The following is a 24029-nucleotide window of genomic DNA, read 5'->3' as shown; positions in this document are numbered from 1 at the left end:
TGAACAACGGTTTCCACCAGAGTAAAGAGAGTTTGATATGAGTGCCCCAACCCCTTTTATAGAGCTTGCTGACGTTTGTTCACCTTTCTCTTTCAAACATGCAGGCTGAATAGGATTTGTTGTCATCAGGAAAGGTTTCCCGATGAAAACAAATCCTATCCCGCCTGCATGCTTGAAAGAGAGAAGTGAATAAACGTCAGCAAGCTCTATAGGTTCAGCCCACTGATCAGTACTGTCTACTTTCCTGATTTCTGATTGGTCCAAATATGGTTTCCGGTTTTTCTTTTGAAATTTATAGTGAATTTTGATTGGCTGGAAAAAGGGTTTCCGGTTTCGGGTTGTCTTTCCATAGTCTAGCACTTCTTCTCGAATTTCCAAATTATTCGAGTACGAAAGAAAAGCGCATAAAGAATTCCGCCTGCAGGTATGCAATGTACGTGCTTTTTAAAGGTTATCGTTTTAGTACTCGAGCAGACATACCGATTCCTACCACTAGGTGTCTCTAAACGCCACAACGATAAAACGATCAAACTGTTGGGCATACACGGTAAACCAAAATTGAACAGATTAAAAAAAAAGAATTATTTAAACAATTTTAAAATTGTTTTAATAATAACAAGCACATGTTACAAAGACATTTGTTACAGATAGAACTTCCGTGTTTCTTGGGAACGGCACAGCAGTTCCATTTCTTCACACTCCGCTTCTTCCAGGTGGCGCTTTTTCTCCCGAAAGAGGCGGGTCTGCTGTTTCCGCTTCTGTTTGTAACGTTCCACGTTCTGTCGAGTCCCTGGTTGCAGCATTACCGCCCTCGCTGCGTTCTTCTCCTCCAAAACCGTTCTGCACTCTTCGTCGAACCATTCATTCCGTCTGTTCCGTTCCACGTATCCGATGGTGCTCTCGGCTGCGTCGTTGATGGCTGCTTTCACTGTACTCCAGCAGTCCACTAGAGGGGCCTCATCGAGCTCGCCCTCGTCTGGCAACGCGACCTCGAGATTCTGCGCGTATGCTGAGGCGACATGACATACGGTTGTTTCAGTCGCTCTAGGTTGTACCGTGGCGATCGCCGGTACCGTACATTGTTGATGACGGAGAGTTTTGGGCGCAGTTTGACCATCACCAGATAGTGGTTGGAGTCGATGTTGGCGCCACGATAGGTCCTGACGTCGATAATGTCGGAGAAGTGCCGTCCGTCAATCAGAACGTGGTTGATTTGAGATTCCGTCTGCTGTAGTGATCTCCAGGTGAAACGATAAGGAAGGTTGTGTTGAAAAAAGGTGCTACGTATGGCCATATTTTTGGAGGCGGCGAAATAGATAAGTCGTAGGCCGTTTTCGTTGGTCTGCTGGTGGACGCTGAACTTACCAATCGTCGGTCTGAATTCCTCCTCCTGGCCTACCTGAGCGTTGATGATGATGATGATCTTGATGTCGTGGCTTGGGCAGCGATCGTACTCGCATTCGAGCTGCGCGTAAAATGCGTCCTTGTCATCATCAGTGCTTCCGGAGCGTGGGCTGTGCACGTTTATTATGCTGAATGTTGAAGAATCGGCCCTTGATCCTCAACCTGCACATTCTTCCGTCGATCGACCACCAACCGATCACGCGCCTCTGTATATCACCCATCACGATAAAAGCTGTTCCAAGCTCACACGTGTTGCCGCAACTCTGATAGATGGTATGATTACCTCTAAACGTTCGCACCATGGATCCTGTCCAACACACCTTCTGCAGCGCTACGATGCCGAACCCGCGGTCCTTCACTAGATCGACGAGTATGCGGGTGCCCCCAATGAAGTTGAAAGATCGGCAGTTCCACGTATCGAGTTTCCAATCGCAAGACCTTTTTGTTCGCTGCGGTCGTTGCCGTTGGTCTCGGTTAGTATTATTCTGTTGCTGAGTTTCCGTTACAGTGGTTTATTACGGCTGGCTCGTAGGGCCTGACATCAACCCCCTACTTTCCGGAGGACCATAGTGCACAGTTGAGCTTAGAGTCATTCCCTGGCACTCGGACGTAGATCAGCCGCCCCTAATATGGGGATTAGACGCTGTTGTGAGCCGCTCCTCCTGGAGAACAGACGCTCAGGTTTGCCGAAGCAAACCCCCCCCCCCCCCCTTCCCTGTCAGCCTACGACCAAAGCTCCCACCGGGGTTGGTAACCCGATCTTCCCTAAGGTTGTTCATAGTTTCCGGCCGGTACCACGTGGAGGTAGGGATGGGAGTTGCTGGGCAATCTGGATTGCGCAGCATACCCAGCCTTTACCGTGCCAAATAGTAGACTTCAGGTTGGTCCAGTCACCGCGATTGATTATGAAACGTTACTCAGTATGTCAAATGTAGCTGATGTTACGAGTGTAGATCTGAATTCCTGAACTCATAGATAGTTTACCTGATCAGGAACATTCTCATAGTGTCTCTAAATGACATTTGATATTTCAAGAGCTTCACGGACCTCAGCAGATTATGCTATGCTATTATTTATGGTGATTAGAAGGACTTAATTATAAAACAGTTTGGACCTGAATGTCCCAAAGGTTTATAATAAAAAAGTAGACTTCAGATTGCTTGCTTGGGGTCTCCAGTTAGCCAAGTGGTTAAGGCTATGGATCGCCAATCCGGAGACGGCGGGTTCGATTCCCGTTCCAGTCGGGCAAATTTTCTCGACTCCCTGGGCATAGTGTATCATTGTACTTGCCTCACAATATACAAATTCATGCAATGGCAGGCAAAAAAGTCATTCAATTATTAACTGTGGAAGTGCTCAAAGAACACTAAGTTGAAGAGAGGCAGGCCAAGCTCCAGTGAGAACGTCAGGCCATAAAAAGAAGAAGAAGACTTCAGATTGCTCCAGTAACAACGGGTATATATGCCACGTTACTCAATAAAGCAGGTATGGCTGTTGTTTCGAGTATAGACCTGAAGCCCTGAATTCCAAGGTAGTTTGGCTGACCTGGAATATCCCTATAGTGTTTATAAATGACATTGTAGATGTCAAGAGCTTCACGGATCCCAGTAGGTTATGCAATGCTATTATTTGTGGCAAAAATACATAAAATTGTTCTTGTAGATTTGAAGGACTTCACTATAGGACAGATTAGAACACCTAGAACATCCCAGAATATAAAAAAAAACTTTGATATTCCTGACGAAGACTTAATGGATACATATCAACGTAACCCACATCCAAGATCAGCTTTTATAACAACTGGTATGTCAATTATTTCGTTTTCCAAAATTCGATGGTGTTCAGGATGTACTAGGTTATCAATGAAGCCCCAAAAACAAATATCCCATTTTTCCCTAAGAGGGCATCCATTTAGTACGTCACGCTAAAAATGAGAATTTTCGACCCCCCTCTCCCCTTCGTACGCGTTTTTCCTATACTTAATACATTGCTTGTCACACTTCTTAGAACCCCCCTCCCCCCCTATATGCGTGACGTACTTTATGGATGGTCAACCCTTCCAACTTTACGATTGCTGGGCAATCAGTGGAGAATGTTGAAAGCTTCCAATATCTTGGTAGCCAAACAGCGGCCGATGGCGGCACCAAGATCGACATAGGGGCATGAACCAAGAAGACGAGGGCTGCTTTTGTGAGTTTAAGAAAATGTATGGAAAAACAACCAGATTAGTCGGCGCACCAAAATCCGAATTTTTAACTCGAACTTGATATCTGTGCTGCTTTACGTCAGTGTAACCTGGTGTGTATCAGTGGAAAACACTCAACGGCTGCAGATCTTCACCAATAGATGCCTGCGATATATAATTCGTGCATGGTGGACTCACAATTGGATCTGCAACGTGGAGCTCCATCGTCGATGTAATCAAAAGCCGATAGCGACAGAAAATCGGGAGCGGAAGTGGAGGTAGGTCGGCCACACTCTACGCAGGGGCGGAAACGAAATCTGCAAGCAAGCGTTAGATTGGAACAGCAGGACAGCGCAGCAGATGCAGACCCAGAGGCTCATGGCGCGCAGGCTCAACAAGGAAATAACGGAAGTCGACAGAAATTCGACCTGGCCTTAGGTCAAGGCGATGACTGACAATCGCCCAGGATGGATATCTCTCAATTCGGCCCTCTGCACCACCGTGGGTGCCCAGGACTGAAAGTAAGCAGTAAGTTCCGTTTCACCCCGTTCCATAATCAGAATGACGTTTGAACTATTTTAAGTTTGAACGATGTGCAGATAAGCGGGGGTCAAAATAAAAAGTGTTCAGATTAGATGCGGTCAAACCAACTGGGGTAGACGGTATGTCTGAAACATACTGGAAAATCTCGTAATTAGATGGCCCGAAATGTTGCTAATTTACAAATTTAAAGATATATGTATCATTGTATTGTGGACGCATTTGTTTTATCTTCGTACTTGATGTGTTAATGATGTTACCTGGGAAACGGCCGTGAACGTTGAGAAAAGTATATCAGAGAGCCTTGGGAGTCTTGGAATGCAAAATGCTGCGTACAATACTCGGCAGTAAACTGGAAACGGCATCTATCGGTCTTAAAATGGGATACCGTTGGGATGAGAATTAACGGAAACAGTTTGAAACACATGTGTCTTCAACTGCAATAAGCAAAGTAAGTGTTTGGAAAAATAACAATACCTAGTAACTAAGGCAGGGGCGTAATCAGGGATATTTTGTTTGCTACGAATGCTAACTTGATCACACCCCCTCTCAATCTGAAAATCCGAATTTCATTCTTAGCGTCTTGAATCGGTTGTAATCCAGGGCCTTTGTATAGATATCTGCAGGTGGTCCTGTGTTTGGATTGGTTCAATCTTCAAAGTCCCGGAGGCTATGTCATCTCGCACAAAATGATGCTTTACGTCAGTATGTTTTGTGCGCTTCGTCTCCAGATTATTCGCTATGTGAATACAACTTCGGCAACTGCTGCGCTGAGTGCCACGTACTCCGCCTCGCTAGTCGAAGTTGCCACTGTAGTCTGCTCCTTCCTGCACCAGGTTACCGTACATCCAAAAACTTGAAACAAATATCCGCTTATTGATTTCCTGTCCTCAGTGTCCGATGCCCAGTCTGCGGCAACGTACCCCACCAAGGAATGACTTGTAGAGTCGCGCTTGAACTGTAACATCAGATTCTTCGTGCCTTGTAAGTAACGGACTATTCGTTTCAGGGCTTGCCAATGCCTATTAGATGGTTGTTGTTGGAATCGTCCGAGATAACCGACAGGATAGCAAATGTCCGGTCGAACGCTCAGCATCACGTACGTAAGCGACCCAAGCAACTCTCGGTACGGTTGCTTTACTTCGTCTCCTTCTCGATTTAGCATCAGGCTGTTGGCGAACCCCTCGACGATTTCGCCGGCCGAAGAGTGAGCTCCGGTTACGCCCCGTACAAAAAAAAGGAGAGCATAATTGGATTAGCAGCTGTCAAAAATATGGAGCAGGATTAGGGGTAAAAGGGAGATATGAGGGGAGACAAATGAATTGGAAGTTGGATAAAGCAGAAGTCATTTGAAGATAAGTTGAAATTAAAACTAAAATTTGATAGTTGTAGCGGTGCATTTATTAAAAATCGATCTAAATTTGAATTCGCTTGCACTAAGCAACTAAAGGTATGATGGCATTATATTGATTATACGATTATTATTAATGATTAAATTCTAAAATAGATCCCAAGTTAACCACGTTGAGACAGACCTCTATAATTCCGATTGTGATTCCGTTTGATCACCAAAATGTAAGTGCTCATCTTCTTTATCATACTTAACTTAAACTTAACGTAAAATAAAATTCTAGCTTTGAAGCTGCATTGAATGTTGCTGAAAAAGAGGTGTTTCATTGATCGGAGACGGAGAGATTTGTCCTTAACAAATCTTCAAAGATTTTGAGGTTGGATTTAACGTGTAGCAACATCTCCAGATAATGGATCTGGAAAGTCATTGCATGATGTGTGACAGGCCGGACAATGCCGATGACCTTGTCCAATGCGATAAATGCGACGGATACGTGCATTTTACATGCGGCGATGTTAGCGACTCGATTGCCGATACAAATCGGAGTTTCACCTGCCAGAGGTGCATCGAGAAACTGGAGGCCATTACCGTTTCATCACACCAGTCCAGTAGACGATCTAGCTCGGCTACCCGCAGTAGCATGAGCGCCGCCCGTTTGACGCTGCGCTTGCAACAGCTGGAATCAGAACGGCAAACCCGGCTGCAGGAGTTAGAAGATGCTGAAAAGTTTCAGCGTTTACGCAGGCAGATAGAGGCTGACTTCGAGAAGCAGAAGCTCGAAACACTCGAAGCCCAGCTTCTGGCAGAGGAGGAAAACCGTAGTGTTAGGAGCAGAGTAAGCTCCAGGATCGTCCGAGAAAACACTAGTAAGTGGATTGGAACAACCAGGCAGTCGGTGGGCCCAGAAGCCACCTTGGCCACCGTTTCAGTATCCAATCCTGTTCCTGACGACGATCAAACCCGTGACCAAGGAGAATTCCAGCTTCAAGCGTCGGAGAGCGGTGTCAAACCTGATAAATCGACCCAACCAACTGGGGTTTCTACCGGAATACCAAGTGCCGAGGACAGAGCTGTTCCTCATCGAGTCGTCGTTCAGCCAGAAGATTTGCAGTCCCACTCTTCCGTACAGCACAACCCAGCGGTCTTCGAAACAACGTGCAACGTAGTGATCCAGAACGAAAACCCATCAAGGCCAGTCTCCACGGTAGCGAGCAAGCAGCTCGGAGCAACAAGTTCATCGCAACCGCGGTGTGCAGTAGCCTATGCCGACGTTGGACTAGAGGTAACACAAACCGTACCTTCAACAGAATCAGGCCCAGCAGCCGCATCGATGACCAGATGTAGCTCCGGTGCGTCGAACATCGTGGATGCCCGTGCTCTCGAATTGTCTACGGCGCAGAAGCACGTAGGAAATCAGGTCAGAAATAGAATTAGTTCCCCTAATGTCAGGCTGCAAACAATTGTAGAATCTGTTCAAACCAGCACACCAAAACCACGGTTAGTAGCAGGAGATCCAGGCCACTTTGAATCTCAGTTAGGGTCTAGAAGTAAGCTCATAAGTCATGCTAGGTCAGCAAACCAGGGTTTTTTGCAAAATGTCCTCCCTGGTCAAACCGCACCAGTTGGCGACCCTCCCCCTGAATCCAATGCATCAATATCAGTCAATTTTCCGGGGCAGGTGCAATTTTCGAAGTCAAATCTGTCTAAAACCATGGCGACGTCGGGGAGCCAGTGTATCGAAACGAAATCGTCGGGATGCGTGCAACCATCGCGAAACAAGCAGTGTGTCGAGAGAAGTTCCTACAATTCTATTCCACCGTCGTGCAGTGAAAATCACCATCCCGTAATCGAGAAGCAAACAAACGCGTCAATGCAGTCAATTAGTGAAAACCAAAACACAGTGTCAGATCATCCTCATCCAGTACAACGAACCAGTTATCGACTCCCCCAGCGGGACCAAGCAGTACTACGACCACCTCCGGGATATGAGAGGTTTATGGCTAAGCCAACAGTTGCACCCCAACAACTGTGGGCGACGCAGGATTATCAGCAACCAGAATCACGACCTTCAAATACCTGTGGATCTCAGGAAGGGTTTTCAGCGAATCTATCAGCACTGCCGTTATCATCTAGGGTTGGAAACCCATTCGGGTCGGTAAATAGACGAACTGGACCCACAGCCGAGCAATTAGCTGCACGCCAAGTCATTCCAAAGGAGTTGCCGATATTCTCAGGAGATCCACAGGATTGGCCTCTATTCTTCAGCTCGTTCAACAACTCGACCGAAGCATGCGGATTCAACGACGCCGAGAACCTGGCAAGGCTTCAGAAGTGTCTTCGAGGGCACGCTCTGGAGAGTGTTCGGAGCCGTCTACTGATTCCCGAGTCCGTGCCATATGTGATGTCTATGCTGGAACGTCTCTTCGGTAGGCCGGAGGTCATAATCCATTCCTTGTTGAAACGAATGCGAGAAATCCCTTCACCCAAAAGCGATGATCTTAAAAGCCTCATAAAGTTTGGGATGGGAGTGGGTAACTTGGTAGAGCACATGATTCTCGCAGATCAGCGGCAGCATAAGCAACCCGATGCTGCTGCAGGAAATGGTGGACAGACTTCCCCCAGGCCTAAAACTACAATGGGCGTCTCACAAGCGGAGTTACCAAACTGTAGACTTGTCAGTATTCAATGACTTCATGACGGAGTTGGTTACGATGGCAAGTGACGTCACAATAAACGTGGATCCAACTCAGCAAAGTGCAGGAAGATGGGAAAAATCGAAAAGGGAGAAGCCATCAAGGGAAAAATTATTTGTCCACCAACAATCCCCGAAGCCTTCCGGAGTAAGTGAACATAGCTCAGCCCATAAGAAGGAATCACCCATCTTGGCCGCTAAACCGTGCACGAACTGCGGCAAAACAGATCATCGCATAGCAGACTGTGCAGAGTTTAAAAAGTTGAATTTGGACGAACGCTGGAAGATTATGCGTCAAAAGGGGCTTTGCCGAATCTGCCTAATTCCTCATCGAGCATGGCCGTGTCGCTCTAAACAGGAGTGTGGAGTTGATGACTGTCGCATGCGCCATCACCCATTGCTGCACACCGGGAAACGTGAGTCTAGTTCAGCTGCTTCGAGCATCAGAAGTGTTTCTCATCAGCATCACCACTCATCAACGTCCTTCGCTTTGCTACGATACCTTCCCGTCACGTTGCATGGGAATGGCAAGAGCGTAGAGCTGTACGCGTTTCTAGACGATGGTTCGTCGTCAACCATGCTTGAGGCCGAGGTAGCCAACCTGCTTGGTGTAAAAGGACCTAACGAGCCACTTTCTCTGGGGTGGACGGGCGATGTAACAAGGATCGAGAACGATTCACAGCGCATCGAAATTACAATTTCCGGTACGAACGAAGACAGGCGTTTCCCGTTAAAAGCGAAGACGGTTGGACCACTAAAGCTGCCAAGTCAAACCATAGATTACGAAGAGCTCTGCGAGACCTATCCTCACTTTAAAAAGCTTCCATTAACCAGCTATTTCGATGCGTCCCCTCGGTTAATCATCGGTGTAGATAACGCTAGATTGATCAGATCTCTCAAAAGTCGTGAAGGTAGTACAGGCGAGTTGATTGCGTCCAAAACTCGTCTTGGCTGGTGCGTTTATGGGACACATACTGCTGGCATGAGATTTGTGGAGTACGTGAACGTTCATGTGGAGTTGGCGGAAAATGAACCAGTCATGCACGACCTGTTCAGACAGTTTTTGGCAATCGAAAAAGCAACCATCAGTCAGGCTCCACAATCAGAAGAAGATAAGCGGGCTTTGAAAATACTGGAGGAGACCACCAGACGAGTAGACGGAAGATTTGAAGCTGGGCTGCTGTGGCGATATGAAGAACCGTGTCTGCCGAATAGTTTCCCCATGGCAGTTCGAAGAATGGTGGCTCTGGAGAGGAAATTGGCAAAAGACAGTTTTCTTGATGGAAAAGTCAGGGAGCAAATAGCGGAGTACGTTGAGAAAGGATACGCGCACCGCATCACTGCTGAAGAGCTAGAGTCTACAGAGCCGGGTCGCGTATGGTACTTGCCACTAGGGGTCGTACGTAATCCACGGAAGCCGGGAAAAGTTAGGCTGATTTGGGATGCCGCCGCCAGGGTGGAAGGTGTGTCCTTAAACGACCGAATGCTGAAAGGACCAGATCTGTTGGCAGCGTTACCCACTATTCTAACTCGTTTCCGTCAAAAACAAATTGCTTTCTGTGGAGATATTAGGGAAATGTTCCACCAATTCCTTATTCGTCCTAGAGATCGACAGGCGCAGAGGTTCATCTTCCGAGAACATCCGGATGAAGACCCACAAACCTTTGTAATGGATGTCGCCACCTTCGGTGCTGCGTGCTCGCCATGCATTGCGCAGTACTTGAAGAATAAGAACGCGAAGGAATATGCAGAACAATTTCCCGAAGCGGCAAAAGCAGTCATCGAAAACCATTATGTCGATGACTACCTCGACAGCGTGGATACGGTAGAAGAAGCAGTGAAGCTGATTGAAGAAGTGAAATATCTACATTCCATGGCCGGAATGGAGATTCGGAACTTTTCGTCGAATTCTGCCGAAGTATTTGAGCAAATTGGACAGCCCAACAACGTTCAACATAAAGTTTTGAGCCCGGAATCAAGCACTCAAAGAGTGCTTGGCATTATTTGGAGATCAACCGAAGATGTGCTCAGTTTCGACATAAACCTGAAGGAAGAGATTCGTGGCATTGTGGAGCGTCAGGAAGCGCCAACAAAACGTCAAGTGCTATGCACAATAATGTCGCTATTTGATCCATTGGGACTTGTAGCACACTTCACAATTCAAGGGAAAATCATTATGCAGCGGATCTGGAGAACTGGAGCTACATGGGACGAAGCAATTTCTGGAGAAATCTTGGAAGATTGGAGAAAGTGGAGCAGTATGCTGGAAAAGTTGAGTGAAGTTCGTGTGCCAAGATGCTTTTTTGCGATCGGATCTACTACGCCGAAGGATGCTCAAATCCACGTTTTTGTTGATGCCAGTGAGAACGCATACGCTTGTGTGGCGTACATCCGTAGTTCTTGCAGTGGTATACCACGGTGTACAATAATGGCAGCCAAAACGAAGGTCGCACCACTGAAACCCATCTCAATTCCGCGGCTGGAGCTGCAAGCAGCTCTGATTGGAACTCGCCTTCTGGACAGTATTTGCAAGTCGTTGACGATACCTATTGCTGCAAGATATCTGTGGACAGACTCTACGACCGTACTTGCATGGCTGAGGTCGGAGACCAGACGTTATCATCAATTCGTCGGTCTACGAATCGGAGAAATTTTAGGCACAACTACTGTGGACGAGTGGAGAAAGGTGCCGTCTAAAATAAATGTAGCCGATCAAGCGACGAAGTGGAGGGACGGTCCCAAATTTGACCCGGAGGATTGGTGGTACGCTGGACCGAGTTTCCTGAAGGAATCTGAAGAAGTGTGGCGTATGCAGAAGGATGAACAATTTGCAACAACGGAAGATCTACGAAACGCCTTTCTGCATCATCGAGTAGTACAGGTACCGCTCATAGACGTTAGCCGTTTCTCAAAATGGTCGAGGCTACACAGGACGGCTGGATACGTAGTACGAGCTGTGGAGCTGTTTCTAGGATTGAACACAAAAGGTCCGTTAACGCAGGAGGAACTGCAGAAAGCCGAATGCCTCATTTGGAGACAGGCACAAATGCAAGGGTATCCAGACGAGTATAGTGTACTGACGTATAACAAGGAGTATCCGGATAAGGAGCCCGGACAGATCAACAAAACCAGTCCTTTATATAAGATGACCCCAGTACTGGATGAAGATGGAGTGATGCGGATGGACAGCCGCATATCTGCGGCTCCTAGGGTAACTTTGGATGCAAGGTACCCGATATTTCTGCCTAAAGACCACCGCGTGACGAAGTTACTAGTAGAGAGCTACCACGTTCGGTTTCGACATCAAAATCATGAAACCGTTCTAAATGAACTACGGCAACGATTCCGGATTCCACGGCTACGAACCGTTATTTCCAAGATAGTTAAACAATGTCAGCAATGTCGGATACACAAGGCATCCCCCCAGGTTCCTATAATGGCTGCGCTCCCGGAAATTCGATTGACTGCGTTTATCAGGCCGTTTACCCACACGGGTGTAGATTTCTTCGGACCAATCTATGTGAAGCAGGGGCGCAGTTCAGTCAAGCGCTGGATTGCTCTGTTTACCTGTTTGTCAGTCAGAGCAGTACACCTTGAGATAGTACACAGTTTGTCCACTTCATCCTGTGTCATGGCGATACGACGATTTGTAGCACGCAGAGGCTCAACTGCAACGTTTTGTTCTGATAACGGATCGAATTTTGTTGGTGCCAACAACGTATTGAAGGAACAGCTTCAAACAATTAACGAGAACTGCTCTTTAAGCTTCACAAACTCTTGTACTAAATGGCTGTTCAACCCACCCTTAGCGCCCCATATGGGAGGTTCGTGGGAGCGAATGGTGAGGTCGGTGAAAACAGCTATGGAAGCTATTGCGGATCACCCACGGCACCCCAGCGATGAAGTGCTCGAAACTATAGCGATCGAAGCTGAGTCAATCGTGAACTCCCGGCCACTCACATATATACCACTGGACAACGCAGAACAGGAGGCTTTAACGCCCAACCATTTCCTGCTGTACGGGACACAGGGCATTAACCAACCTAGTCGAGACATGGGGGCTGAGTACACGACTCTAAGGGACAGCTGGAAGTTAGCGCAATATTTGGTGGATATATTCTGGCAACGCTGGGTGCGCGAATACCTACCTACCTTAGCAAGACGTACCAAATGGTTTCGGCCAGTTAAGCCTATGAAGCCGGGCGATTTGGTAGTGGTAGTCGACGAAGGAAAGCGGAATGGATGGCTGCGGGGCAGAATTGTTGAAGTGATGCCAGGCAAGGACGGTCAAGTACGCAAGGCCATAGTTGAGACTAATAAGGGACTGGTCAGCCGACCCGTGGTTAAGCTAGCAGTACTGGATGTGCGGCAAACGAATGGAGAACCGGAAAAGGACGAATTTGCGAACCGGAACTACACGGGGAGGGGAATGTTGGCGAACCCCTCGACGATTTCGCCGGCCGAAGAGTGAGCTCCGGTTACGCCCCGTACAAAAAAAAGGAGAGCATAATTGGATTAGCAGCTGTCAAAAATATGGAGCAGGATTAGGGGTAAAAGGGAGATATGAGGGGAGACAAATGAATTGGAAGTTGGATAAAGCAGAAGTCATTTGAAGATAAGTTGAAATTAAAACTAAAATTTGATAGTTGTAGCGGTGCATTTATTAAAAATCGATCTAAATTTGAATTCGCTTGCACTAAGCAACTAAAGGTATGATGGCATTATATTGATTATACGATTATTATTAATGATTAAATTCTAAAATAGATCCCAAGTTAACCACGTTGAGACAGACCTCTATAATTCCGATTGTGATTCCGTTTGATCACCAAAATGTAAGTGCTCATCTTCTTTATCATACTTAACTTAAACTTAACGTAAAATAAAATTCTAGCTTTGAAGCTGCATTGAATGTTGCTGAAAAAGAGGTGTTTCATTGATCGGAGACGGAGAGATTTGTCCTTAACATCAGGCCTTTCTCCATCGGGGTTCGAACTGGGTTGCAGTCGGGCATTCCAAAACGACTCATCAGCTTCTCAATACTGGCATCTTGAGATAATTGCAGCTTTCCTTCTTCGTGGTTGTAGAAGATCATCATTCCCAAAAAGTGTCTCAATTCTCCACAGTCCGACATCTCGATCATCGACGCTGCTAAACGTTTCTTGAACTCCATGATCGATTTCAGATTGCGGTCGGCTACTAAAAGGTCATCTACGTACAGAATCAGGATGAGTTCATCTCAATCGTCCAGCTTTGTATACAGGCAATGATCGTGTCTTGATCTTTTGAAACCCATCTTGAGGAGTGCGTCATTGAATCGGTCATTCCAACATCTAGGTGACTGCTTCAGGCCGTACAAAGCTTTCAGCATTCGACAGACTTGACCGGGCTTCGTAGGTACACCATCCGGGACCTCCATGTAGATTGTATCCTTTAAACGGCCTTGAAAAAACGCTGTGCGGACATCCATCTGATGGAAATAGTATCGCTGATGTACACCGACTGCCAAAACGGTCCTGATCGTAGCCAGCCGAGCCACCGGAGCATAGGTCTCTTCATAGTCCTGTCCTTGCTTTTGGAAGCGAAAGGACAAGCCGAGCTTTGTAGCGAACCGGTCTGCCGTTTTCATCCTCCTTTATCCGAAACACCCATTTGGATTTGAGCGGTTTCACCTCCCTAGGACAGGTCGTCAGCTGCCAGGCGTCATTTTTCTTCAGTGACTCCAGCTCACTTGCTACAGTACGACGGACAATTTGATAATGGCACACCAGAAGTTGCTCCGTAACCAACAAAATAATCGAGTAACTTACTCGGTAAAGTGCGCTCCCGATCGCTGCGCCTCACCAACGTCTGTCCTTCGGACCCGTGGTGTTCTGTGTGCGAAGAGAACGCCGATGCTTCCGTCTAGTCAACGTCAGTTTCGTCGGACTGTTCCGCTTGGCCATCTTCCTCCATCATCTCAGGCTCTTGATGTTCTTGCGGAACGACTTCTTCATCCTCCTCTTTTTTGTAGGAATAACGGAGTACCAAGGGCGATTGCTCTGCTGGTTCAGCCTCCACTTCATACGTAAAACGGGTTTCATCAAACTTCACGTAACGAGCTACGATGATTGTACGATGATCTTTTGTCGTCTTAGATCCCTTAGCCGGTAGTCATTCGGCGCGTAGACTACCATTACAACTTCGAAACTTCTGGCGTCTAACTTCTTCCGTAACAGACCTGGTATCCACGCAAAGGCTTTGCATCCGAAGATCCGTAGTTTCTCCAAGTTGGGCTTTTCTCCTAGCCACAACTCTGCTGGTGTTGAATTGACCGAGAGAGCTGCCGTCGGACTCCGGTTTAACAGGTGCACGCCAGTCAACGCAGCCTCACACCACATCCTTTTTGGTAGCCGAGAATCCAGAAGCATTGCACGAACCTTTTCAATGAGCATTCGATTAAACCTCTCTGTCACTCCATTCTGTTGCGGAGAATACGCAACCGTCACTTCAATCTGGATTTGCTTCGCTTTGTACCAGTTTTTCTGATTGTTGAAGCCTTACTCCGTACCTTGATCCACCGTAAGTTTTGAAATATTCTAAAGGAATGCTGTTGTCGCCATCGCTTCATATTCACGGAATCGTTCAAAAATTTGAGACTTCTTCTTCATTAGGTATATCATCGAGAAATGGCTATAATCATCGATGAACGAAACGAAATAGCGAGAGCCATCCCACAGCACATCGTTGATTTTCATTTGAACGCCTCTGTTGCTGACTCCTTCGATGACACCTTTCTTCCGAGCTTCCAAAGTCTCGCCGTCTTTAGCCACGATGATGTCGGGGCTTGACAACTTGTTCAACGTCGAAAAAAACATCAGCATCGTTCACAAGATGGTCGCTTAATCCAGAATCTAATTTGAAAATCAGCCGTCCATCACGGCGTCGAGTCTCTTGCGCGACCGACCATAAATCTTACCGCCTTGCTTTTCGATCCAGCAGCCACATTTGCTTCACTGTGGTTCTTCTGCCGGCAGTCCTTCTTCATGTGCCCTTTCTTGCCGCACCTATGACACTTCCCAAGCAACACACATGTTATAATAAAGTTACGACAGCGCAAGTTTTGGTTATATAGAAGTTTATTTTACGTAATTCTAACATTGTGTTGAAATAACGTAAAATAAACTTCTATACAACCAAAACTTGCGCTGTCGTAACTTTTGTATAACATGTGTGTTGCTTGGGTTGCCGTTGAATTTCTTGAAGGTAGTTCTGTCCTTTTCTCCAACGAACGCATTCGGCTTCTCATTCGTGCCATCTTGATGCCTGTCGAGCTGCTTGACCTCTTCGCCCTGGAGCCGTTGCTTCACTACGTCTAGCGTCAAATCGTCATCGCCGAAATTCTCCAGAGCAGTTATTAACGGGTCATATGACTCGGGAAGGGCCCATATAGCCGAGGTGGTAAACGCACGGGTATTCAGCCTGACCATGCTGAGGGTGACGGGTTCGATTCCCGGTCGGTCCAGGATCTTTTCGTAAAGGAAATTTCCTTGACTTCCTTGGGCATAGAGTATCTTCGTGCCTGCCACACGATATACGCATGCAAAATGGTCATTGGCAGAGGAAGCTCTCAGTTAATAACTGTGGAAGTGCTCATAAAACACTAAGCTGAGAAGCAGGCTTTGTCCCAATGAGGACGTTACGCCAAGAAGAGAGAGAGATGACTCGGGAAGAGTCCCGAAAAGCATCACCACCATATCCGGTTCCTTTAGCTCCGCTTCTGCCACCCGTAGCTCTCGGATCAGGTCATCGAAACACACCAGGTGGTTCCGCATGGATTCTCCTTCCTTCATCTTCAAACGCACGAGTTGCTTCCGTACCAGGTTCTGCATCGCTAGCGATTTCTTGGCAAATAAATTCCCCAGCGCTCGCCACATCTGTTTTGCTGTCCGTTTGTCTCGAACGATCTCCAGACAATCATCTCCGAGAAAACCAATCAGCATCGACTTTGCCTTCTAGTCCGCATCGTCGAACTTCGCTTTTTCCGCAGCCACTTCCGGGGAATCTTCAGTTAAGGTATGCTCCACTCCCAAAGCGTCCAGATACATCCGCAAACGAAAACTCCAGTTATGGAACCCTGGACCTCCGTGGAATTGAGGAATACCGTGCACCGAATCCTTACTAATCGAGCTCATAACCTCTTAGAATGGCGTACCGTTGGGATAAGAATTAACGGAAACGCGTGTGTCTTCAACTGAGGTTTATTGCAAAGTAAAGTGTTTGGAAAAATAACAATACCTAGTAACTAAGGCAGGGGCGTAGTCAGGGATATCCTGATTGCTTCGAATGCTAACTTGATCACAATCGGCGTTGTATGAACTACGAATTGTAACAAGTATTAAAAGGTAGGATGTAGTGCAGCGAATAAAACTCGGCAGGCTGAGGTGGGCTGGGCACGTAGCTCGTATGCCGGAGGAATAATAAGCTAAAACTATATTTAATAGATAACCGGAAAGGGGCTGTCGGCTTCGTGAAAGGCCGCGCATCCGCTGGCTTTTGTAATTGAGGAAGACCTAAGAACTAAACGTTCAGAACTGGACTGGAAGCGAGTGGCCTGGAACCGAGGCAAGTGTAGTTGCATGCTTCATTCAGCTTAGACTAATCGCTACGATTTGTAGCCCATCAAGTATTAAGTTAGTACATGTTGAAAAAAAAGTCCCAAAACCATATCTAACATAGTGAAATATAAAGCCGACACGTGTTGGCGGTACGCAACAGTGGCGGTAAAAGTGCAAGTGCATAGAGATATGCCGCGACGTTCAACATTGTTGCCAAAGAACACATTCTCCTGCTCCCACACCGCGTGTGTTTGTATTGTATGTGGTGTGCGTTGTGGCAGCAGCAACAGCAACATCTCGGAAGAGTTTCCGGTGTGAGAGCACCGCCGACCGTCCCACGCTGTCACTGGCATTGACAATGACGGTTTCGGAAACAGCTGAGAAAAAAAAAAATACCTAACTGAAAACTATCGACGGCAACGACACTCTAAAAACACAACTCATCCTCTTCGCGGCGGCGGTGTGGATGTGAGTCAGTGTATGCGTGTATGTATGTGGGTGTACGTGGGAATGTCCCTGCATTTTGCCACATTCTCCAAAGTCCAAACTGAATTGCAGCACGTTATTATGGAAGCACTTGTGTCTTCGAGAGGTTATCTCCTCCGAACACAGTGCGTACAGTGAGTCGATCTGAAATGCATTCAGAAAAGTGTAAAATTTAATCTCACAAACTTTATCGACATTTATATACAATCCAAAAAAAAACGTCTTATGTAAAGTTGATACAGAAAACACAGAATGTGGAAAACAACTATAAAAAACCAAATTCAGAAGAGAAATTAATGAATGAAACTATAAATAAATATGATAGAAAGAAGATAAAAGACTATAAATAACATAATGTGAATATTGCGAAACGGAAGTTAGAAAATAGACAAAAGAAAACAAAATGAATGATAAAAATAGTAAAGAATTAAGAAAAAAAGAATCCAGGAAGAAGGTTAAAATACAAAACAAATGATGGTATACAAAAATAGAAGATGGAAGATACGGAATGAACAATGTTTCCACCTGTACGATTCCAAAACTGAATCACTGTAATCGTCATCGTCCTCGGGCTGCTCATCTGATGGGAGGGGAGGAGAAATCCACTCGTATCTCAACCACTGTTGGAACTGTTTATGGGGATTGATTTAGTTTTGCACCGTTTGATGGGAAATCGTTTATACGACGATCGACTGCGGTGTATCTTGGCTTTGACAGATTCGGGTGAAATAGAGGAGGTGGCGGAAGGCACGTGATTTCGGTTTTAGGAGTGGGTGGGTGTGACCTTGGCATTGGTTTCCATCTCGATAGGTTCCATTATCGATGGGTGGAAATGCATGCAGTTGGAGCTCTGCCATCGTCTTTTGTGTCTGGCGTTTGGACGCTTTTCAAGATTTTTATGAGAAATTTAATTTGGTTTATTAAATTATGATTTGTTATTTCGTTCAACGCAATTACGCTGGAGCAATCAGATTGATTTTAGCCCATGGTCATAAATTGCACAATAAATTTGGGCGTTGAAGAACTCAAGTACCTTTATTAAACAATAAATGAAGTTCAATGCTCAGCTTATCTTAACGTAGATCAACTGCACAATAACGGCATCGGCTATGACTTCACAAACATGTGGGAACATGGATTTAATGGGGGAGGAATATTTATATCAATTCATGTGAAAGGTCGTGTTGATTGCTGCATTTCCACCGCTGAGATTTAATGAGAGTATCAGGGTGTATCAGAATGGTTTTAAAGCGTTGAACAGAATTTCTGGAAGAAGTTGGAGACTATGTAGCCTATGAAACCTTACTTACCTTACCGATCAGGCTAAGGCCGGGGTGGCCTCTGCTGTACATAGTAGCCGCCTCCATTCCACTCGGTCCATGGCTGTTTGTCTCCAGTTCTGCGCTCTGCGTAGGGTCCGCAGGTCGTCCTCCACTTGGTCGACCCACCTAGCTCGCTGCGCTCCACGTCTTCTTGTACCGGTCGGATGACTCTCGAGGACCATTTTAGTCGGGTTGCTATCCGACATCCTGATGACGTGACCCGCCCACCGTAGCCTCCCGATTTTCGCGGCATGGACGATGGTTGGTTCTCTTAGCAGCTGATGCAGCTCGTGGTTCATTCGCCTTCTCCAAGCCCTGTCTTCCATGAGGCGACTCTGAAGGTCAAGGACATTGATGAGATCACCGAAGTGGAAGAGCTCGTCACGGCACTGCGGCAACAGTACGATCCCAAGTAACCAAAAGTTCAGATAAAAGGGTATTTTATAAGCTAAGCAGCTTGTTCGAGGTTGCTCATTAGCCTTCTAAGCAGCTTCATTTTTAAGTAATTTTGGAACTTGAAAGTTCACATAAGCGCGCTGGATAGCCTTCTAAGCAGCTTCTGACAGAACTTTGACAAAATTCATGCAGAAACAAAAATGTGTTTTTCAGAATCACAACCCTGCTGGTGGGTGTTTGTGACTCACGTCAGGAAATTGCTTCTGATAATTATATTTTTACACATGTCGCTGTTATGTAGATTTGAACTGGATCCTCCTGCGTGATAGCCTGCCGACATACCGCTGCGCTGCTGAAGACACTTGACAAAGTCAAGCTTACTACACTACTGTACAAAAGTGTGCAAAACTAGCTGCCGACAGAAAATCGATTCAAGTCAGACTTTACCTGCTGTCTACTCAATCGCAGCTGTAGTACTGTGGTAGAGTGTGGGGTTCTCACGCAGCGACTATTGGTTCGAATCCGATAGGCGGCAATTTTTTTTTTTTTTTTTTTGCTCAAGCCTAGTATTCATTGATTTGGTAAATTCATATTTGTTTTTCATTCGTGTAAACAGTTGTTTTATGTAAAAGAACTAAATTTAATATTCATTGAAACACAATGCTACTGAACTGAACTTCTATGAACTTGAAAGTTCAGACAAAGTTCCGAGTAGCATCTTAAGCAGCTTTAAAGTTCCGCGAAGTTCAGATAAAGTTCCGAACGGAACTTTCTGGCTGCTTAAGAGGCTAACAATGAGCCTTGCCGGAACTTGTGACCGAAGTTTCAGCAAGGCTCATCGTTAGCCTCTTAAGCAGCCAGAAAGTTCCATTTGGAACTTTACCTGAACTTCGCGGAACTTGAAAGTGCATTTTGTCATGGGAAGCGGAACTTTTGGTTACTTGGGATGTGCAGGTGGCCGCCGCAGCCGTTAAGCTACGGAAAGGGCCAGCAGGGACACAGATAGCTTTGGTTCAGCTACCTGTGGCGGACGTCAAAAAGTCCGTTAAGATAGGGAACATAAAGGTGGGCTGGTGTGTATGTTACCTGACATTCCACGAGCCACCAGAGGTTTGCTTCAGGTGTCTGGAACCAGGACACAAGTCGTGGGACTGCAAAGGCTCCGACAGGCGCAAACTGTGCAGGCGATGCGGCGCTGAAGGTCATAAGGCCTAAAGCTGCACGAGTCCGCCCATCTGCATGATCTGTACCGGGAAATCCTCGAACAACAGACATCCGATGGGTGGTCCAAGGTGCCCGACCTTCAAGAAAGCCACAGTGAACAACAAATCACAGTGCAGGTAACGCAGCTGAACCTGAACCACTGTGATGCGGCTCAGCAACTGCTTTGTCAGGCGGTTTCTGAGTGGGAGACGGATTTCGCCATCATATCGGACCCATACCGAGTACCCGCCGGCAACGGCAACTGGGTCTCGGATGGGACCAGGAAAATATCGGCGATATGGACGACGGGTAAATACCCCGTGCAGGAGTTGGTGTCTACTACCTACGAGGGCTTCGTGGTCGCCAAAGTAAACGGGATCTTCTTCTGTAGCTGTTATGCGCCTCCGCGGTGGCCGATCGAGCAGTTCACGCAAATGGTGAACCACTTAACGACCGTGCTAACAGGGCGAAGGCCGGTGGTAATAGCGGGTGACTTTAATGCCTGGGCCGTGGAATGGGGAAGCCGTTTCACTAACCAGCGGGGTCAGATCCTGCTAGAAACACTGGCCATCTTAGATGTCGACTTCGCTAATGTCGGTACCAAGAGTACCTTTAGTCGAAACGGAGCGGAGTCAATTATTGACGTGACCTTTTGTAGTCCTGGCCTAACAAGTAGTTTGAACTGGAGAGTAGATGATGGCTACACTCACAGCGACCACCTGGCGGTTCGCTACAGTATCGACTACAACAACAGCAGACAGCGGATAGAAGAAGAAGCGGCTAGGCCAAGGCCAAGCCCTCGCAGGAGGAAGACATCATACTTCGACGAAGAGGTATTTAAGGAGGCGCTCCGCAGTGAGCGAAACTTACTCGGTTTAGACGGCGACGAGCTGGTAGCGGTGCTCTCACGTGCGTGTGATGCGACCATGCCTAGGAGAGTCCACCCTAGAAATGGGAGGCCACCGGCTTACTGGTGGACCGACGCGATTGCGGACCTGCGCCGCGCCTGCGTACGGGCTAGGCGGCGGATGCAGCGAGCACGATCAGAGGAAGTGCGAAACGAACGGCGGGTGGTGTTCGCCGCTGCAAAAGCCGCGCTGAAGACCGAGATAAGAGCAAGCATAAAGGCCTGCTTTGAGGGTCTCTGTCAGAGTGCCAATACGAAACCGTGGGGTGACGCCTACAGGATCGATATGGCCATGACGAGAGGTGTCATGGCTCCTACAGAGCAATCTCCAGACATGTTGGAGGGAATCATTGGAGGACTTTTTCCGCGTCATGATCCTAGTCCTTGGCCTCCTTTCGTAGGACAGCCGGGAACTGGGGCTGGCGATGAGGAGAGGGTCACCGATGTGAAACTTGCGGGGATACCCTTGCCTTCAGCAGGTCATATCGGGTTGCACGTGGGCATCAGCTCTTGATGTCTGCCAAGCAGTTGGGCGTGAGCAGGGTTGACCCTGCCCGTTTTCCGAGGACTAAGGGAGTGGCGAGGACCACTCGGGAAACTGGCTAAGCGCCAGCATGTTACCGTGATGGACTCTCCAGAGCGAGTCATCGATGTTCGTTGCTGCTACGCTACGCAGCTAACCTTGAGGGTGCGATGTGCACTAGCCCCTGTCTGAAGCAATACCTTCTTGGTGGTTCCGGAGAGACGTAGGGTTTGGCGACCATAGCAATGGTTTAGTGGGTACGGGGAGAGAGTAGTCCTGGCTTTTACTTGTGTTGTAGAAGACGGCCTCAGACCTACACCACCCTAACCTTCCTGTTAGGGTGTCTGTTGAGCAGATTATCCCCCTATGGTTTAGAAGGAAAAAAAAGTCCTGTCTTCCATCTGCACTCCGCCGTAGATGGTACGAAACATCTTCCGTTCGAAAACTCCAAGGGCGCGTTGGTCCTCTGCACGTAGGCTCCATGTTTCGTGCCCATAGAGGACGACCGGTCTAATCAGCGTTTTGTAGATGGTTAACTTCGTGTTACGGCGAACTTTATTCGATCGTAGAGTAGGAGTCCAAAGTAAGAACGATTTGCTGCCACAATGCGCCTCTGAATTTTTCTGCTGGTGTCGTTGTCGGCGGTCACCAGTGAGCTCAAGTACACGAATTCTTCAACCGCCTCGATATCATCACCGTCGATATAAAGTCGGGGTGGCGGGCACGGTGATTCCTCCCTGGAGCCCTTTGCCATCATGTACTTTGTCTTCGACACATTAATGACTAATCCGATTCGCCTGGCTTCACTCTTTAGTCGGATGTACGCTTCCGCCATCGTCTTTACGAGCTATAATATCAATATCATCAGCGAAACCAAGCAGCTGAACGAACTTCGTGAAAATCGTTCCACTCGTGTTTATCCCCGCTCTCCTAATTACACCCTCTAAAGCAATGTTGAACAGCAAGCACGAAAGACCATCACCTTGCCGTAACCCTCTGCGAGATGCAAAGGGACTCGAGAGTGTCCCTGATACTCGAACTACGCGCTTCACTCGATCCATCGTCGCCTTGATCAATCGTATCAGTTTATCCGGGAATCCGTATTCGTGCATAATCTGCCATAGCTGGTGAGCACGTTGTATTCGCGGCATTTCTGCAACACCTGGCGAATGGCGAACATGTGGTCCGTTGTAGCGCGTTCACCCATGAATCCAGCCTGATATTGCCCACGAACTGTCTTGCAATCGGTGATAGACGGTGGCATAAAATTTGAGTGAGTACCTTGTAGGCAGCGCTCAGTATTGTGATCGCGCGGTAGTTCCCGCAATCCAACTTGTCGCCCTTTTTGTAGATGGGGGACACACGATACCTTCCATCCATTCCTCCGGTAATACTTCCTCCTATTATTATGTGGTTACTTCCTCTTCCCAAATCTTGGTAATGACCCAGTGTTGTGCTCTCACCAGTGCTTCTCCACCGTATTTTAGAAGCTCGCTTGGTAGTTGATCTGCTCCAGCGGCTTTGTTGTTCTTCAACCGGCCAACCAAAATTTCATTCAATTCGGTTCACTGGTTTCGGAGATATGACAGTTCAAAAATAAGTTGCATTAAAAATAATGTTTACTAGAACGATTCTAATTTCGCGGAAGATGAACCAATCAAGGGCCCATATAGCCGAGGCGGTAAACGCACGGGTATTCAGCATGACTAGCTGAGGGTGATGGGTTCGATTCCCGGTCGGTCCAGGATCTTTTCGTAAAGGAAATTTCCTTGACTTCCTTGGGCATAGAGTATCTTCGTGCCTGCCACACGATATACGCATGCAAAATGGTCATTGGCAGAGGAAGCTCTCAGTTAATAACTGTGGAAGTGGTCATAGAACACTAAGCTGAGAAGCAGGCTTTGTCCCAATGAGGACGTTACGCCAAGAAGAGAGAGAGAGAGAGAGATGAACCAATCGAGCTTAAGTTTGTACCAATGATGCTCATATAATAGGGTGACAAACTGTCAAAATTTGAGAGGTTTTGATGCACTCTATGAAAAATTACAGCTTGTTGAGCATTTTTGTGAGAGAAAAAAAAAGTTGTCTATCCCAAACATTTTGGCCACCCCCTGTACGTAGATACTGTTCAAGGAAGTCAAGGAAATTTCTTAAAGGAAAGTTCCTGAACCAACCGGAAATCGAACCCGGCATAGTCTTGCTGAACACCCACACCTTAAGGCTCAAGCATCCGTCATCATTTTTCGGAAATAGAAAAGCAGTTTTTCGCTGTAAACCAAAACAACGACCACGAAAATGTATTCACTGTATTCTATTCCTCACGTGGAACACAGTGAATCCATTTTCATAGTAAAAATGTTCGATTTGAACGAAAAAACTGCTTTCAAATGTTTAATGATGACGATGATTTCAATGACGAATGG

The 24029-nt window shown here is 47.0% G+C and overlaps 2 protein-coding genes across 2 annotated transcripts; both read left to right on the top strand.

The window, feature by feature from the left end:
* The first annotated feature begins 5125 nt into the window (after positions 1–5125).
* Positions 5126–8176, top strand: LOC134291787 (uncharacterized). Its single transcript, XM_062860000.1, has 2 exons — positions 5126–5704; positions 5764–8176. Exon 2 carries the CDS (start codon positions 5890–5892, stop codon positions 8167–8169), a length of 2280 nt encoding a protein of 759 aa, XP_062715984.1. The 5' UTR covers positions 5126–5704; positions 5764–5889; the 3' UTR covers positions 8170–8176.
* Positions 8177–8554: 378 nt separating this feature from the next.
* Positions 8555–12643, top strand: LOC134290436 (uncharacterized). The gene is made up of 2 exons (XM_062857581.1): positions 8555–11383; positions 11900–12643. The coding sequence occupies exons 1-2, from the start codon at positions 8555–8557 to the stop codon at positions 12641–12643; spliced, it is 3573 nt and encodes a 1190-aa protein (XP_062713565.1).
* Positions 12644–24029: the final 11386 nt, after the last annotated feature.

The sequence above is a fragment of the Aedes albopictus genome, chromosome 3 (genome assembly GCF_035046485.1).
Source record: "Aedes albopictus strain Foshan chromosome 3, AalbF5, whole genome shotgun sequence".
Classification (NCBI taxonomy): Eukaryota; Metazoa; Arthropoda; class Insecta; order Diptera; family Culicidae; genus Aedes; species Aedes albopictus.
This window is presented reverse-complemented; position numbering and strand designations above follow the sequence as displayed.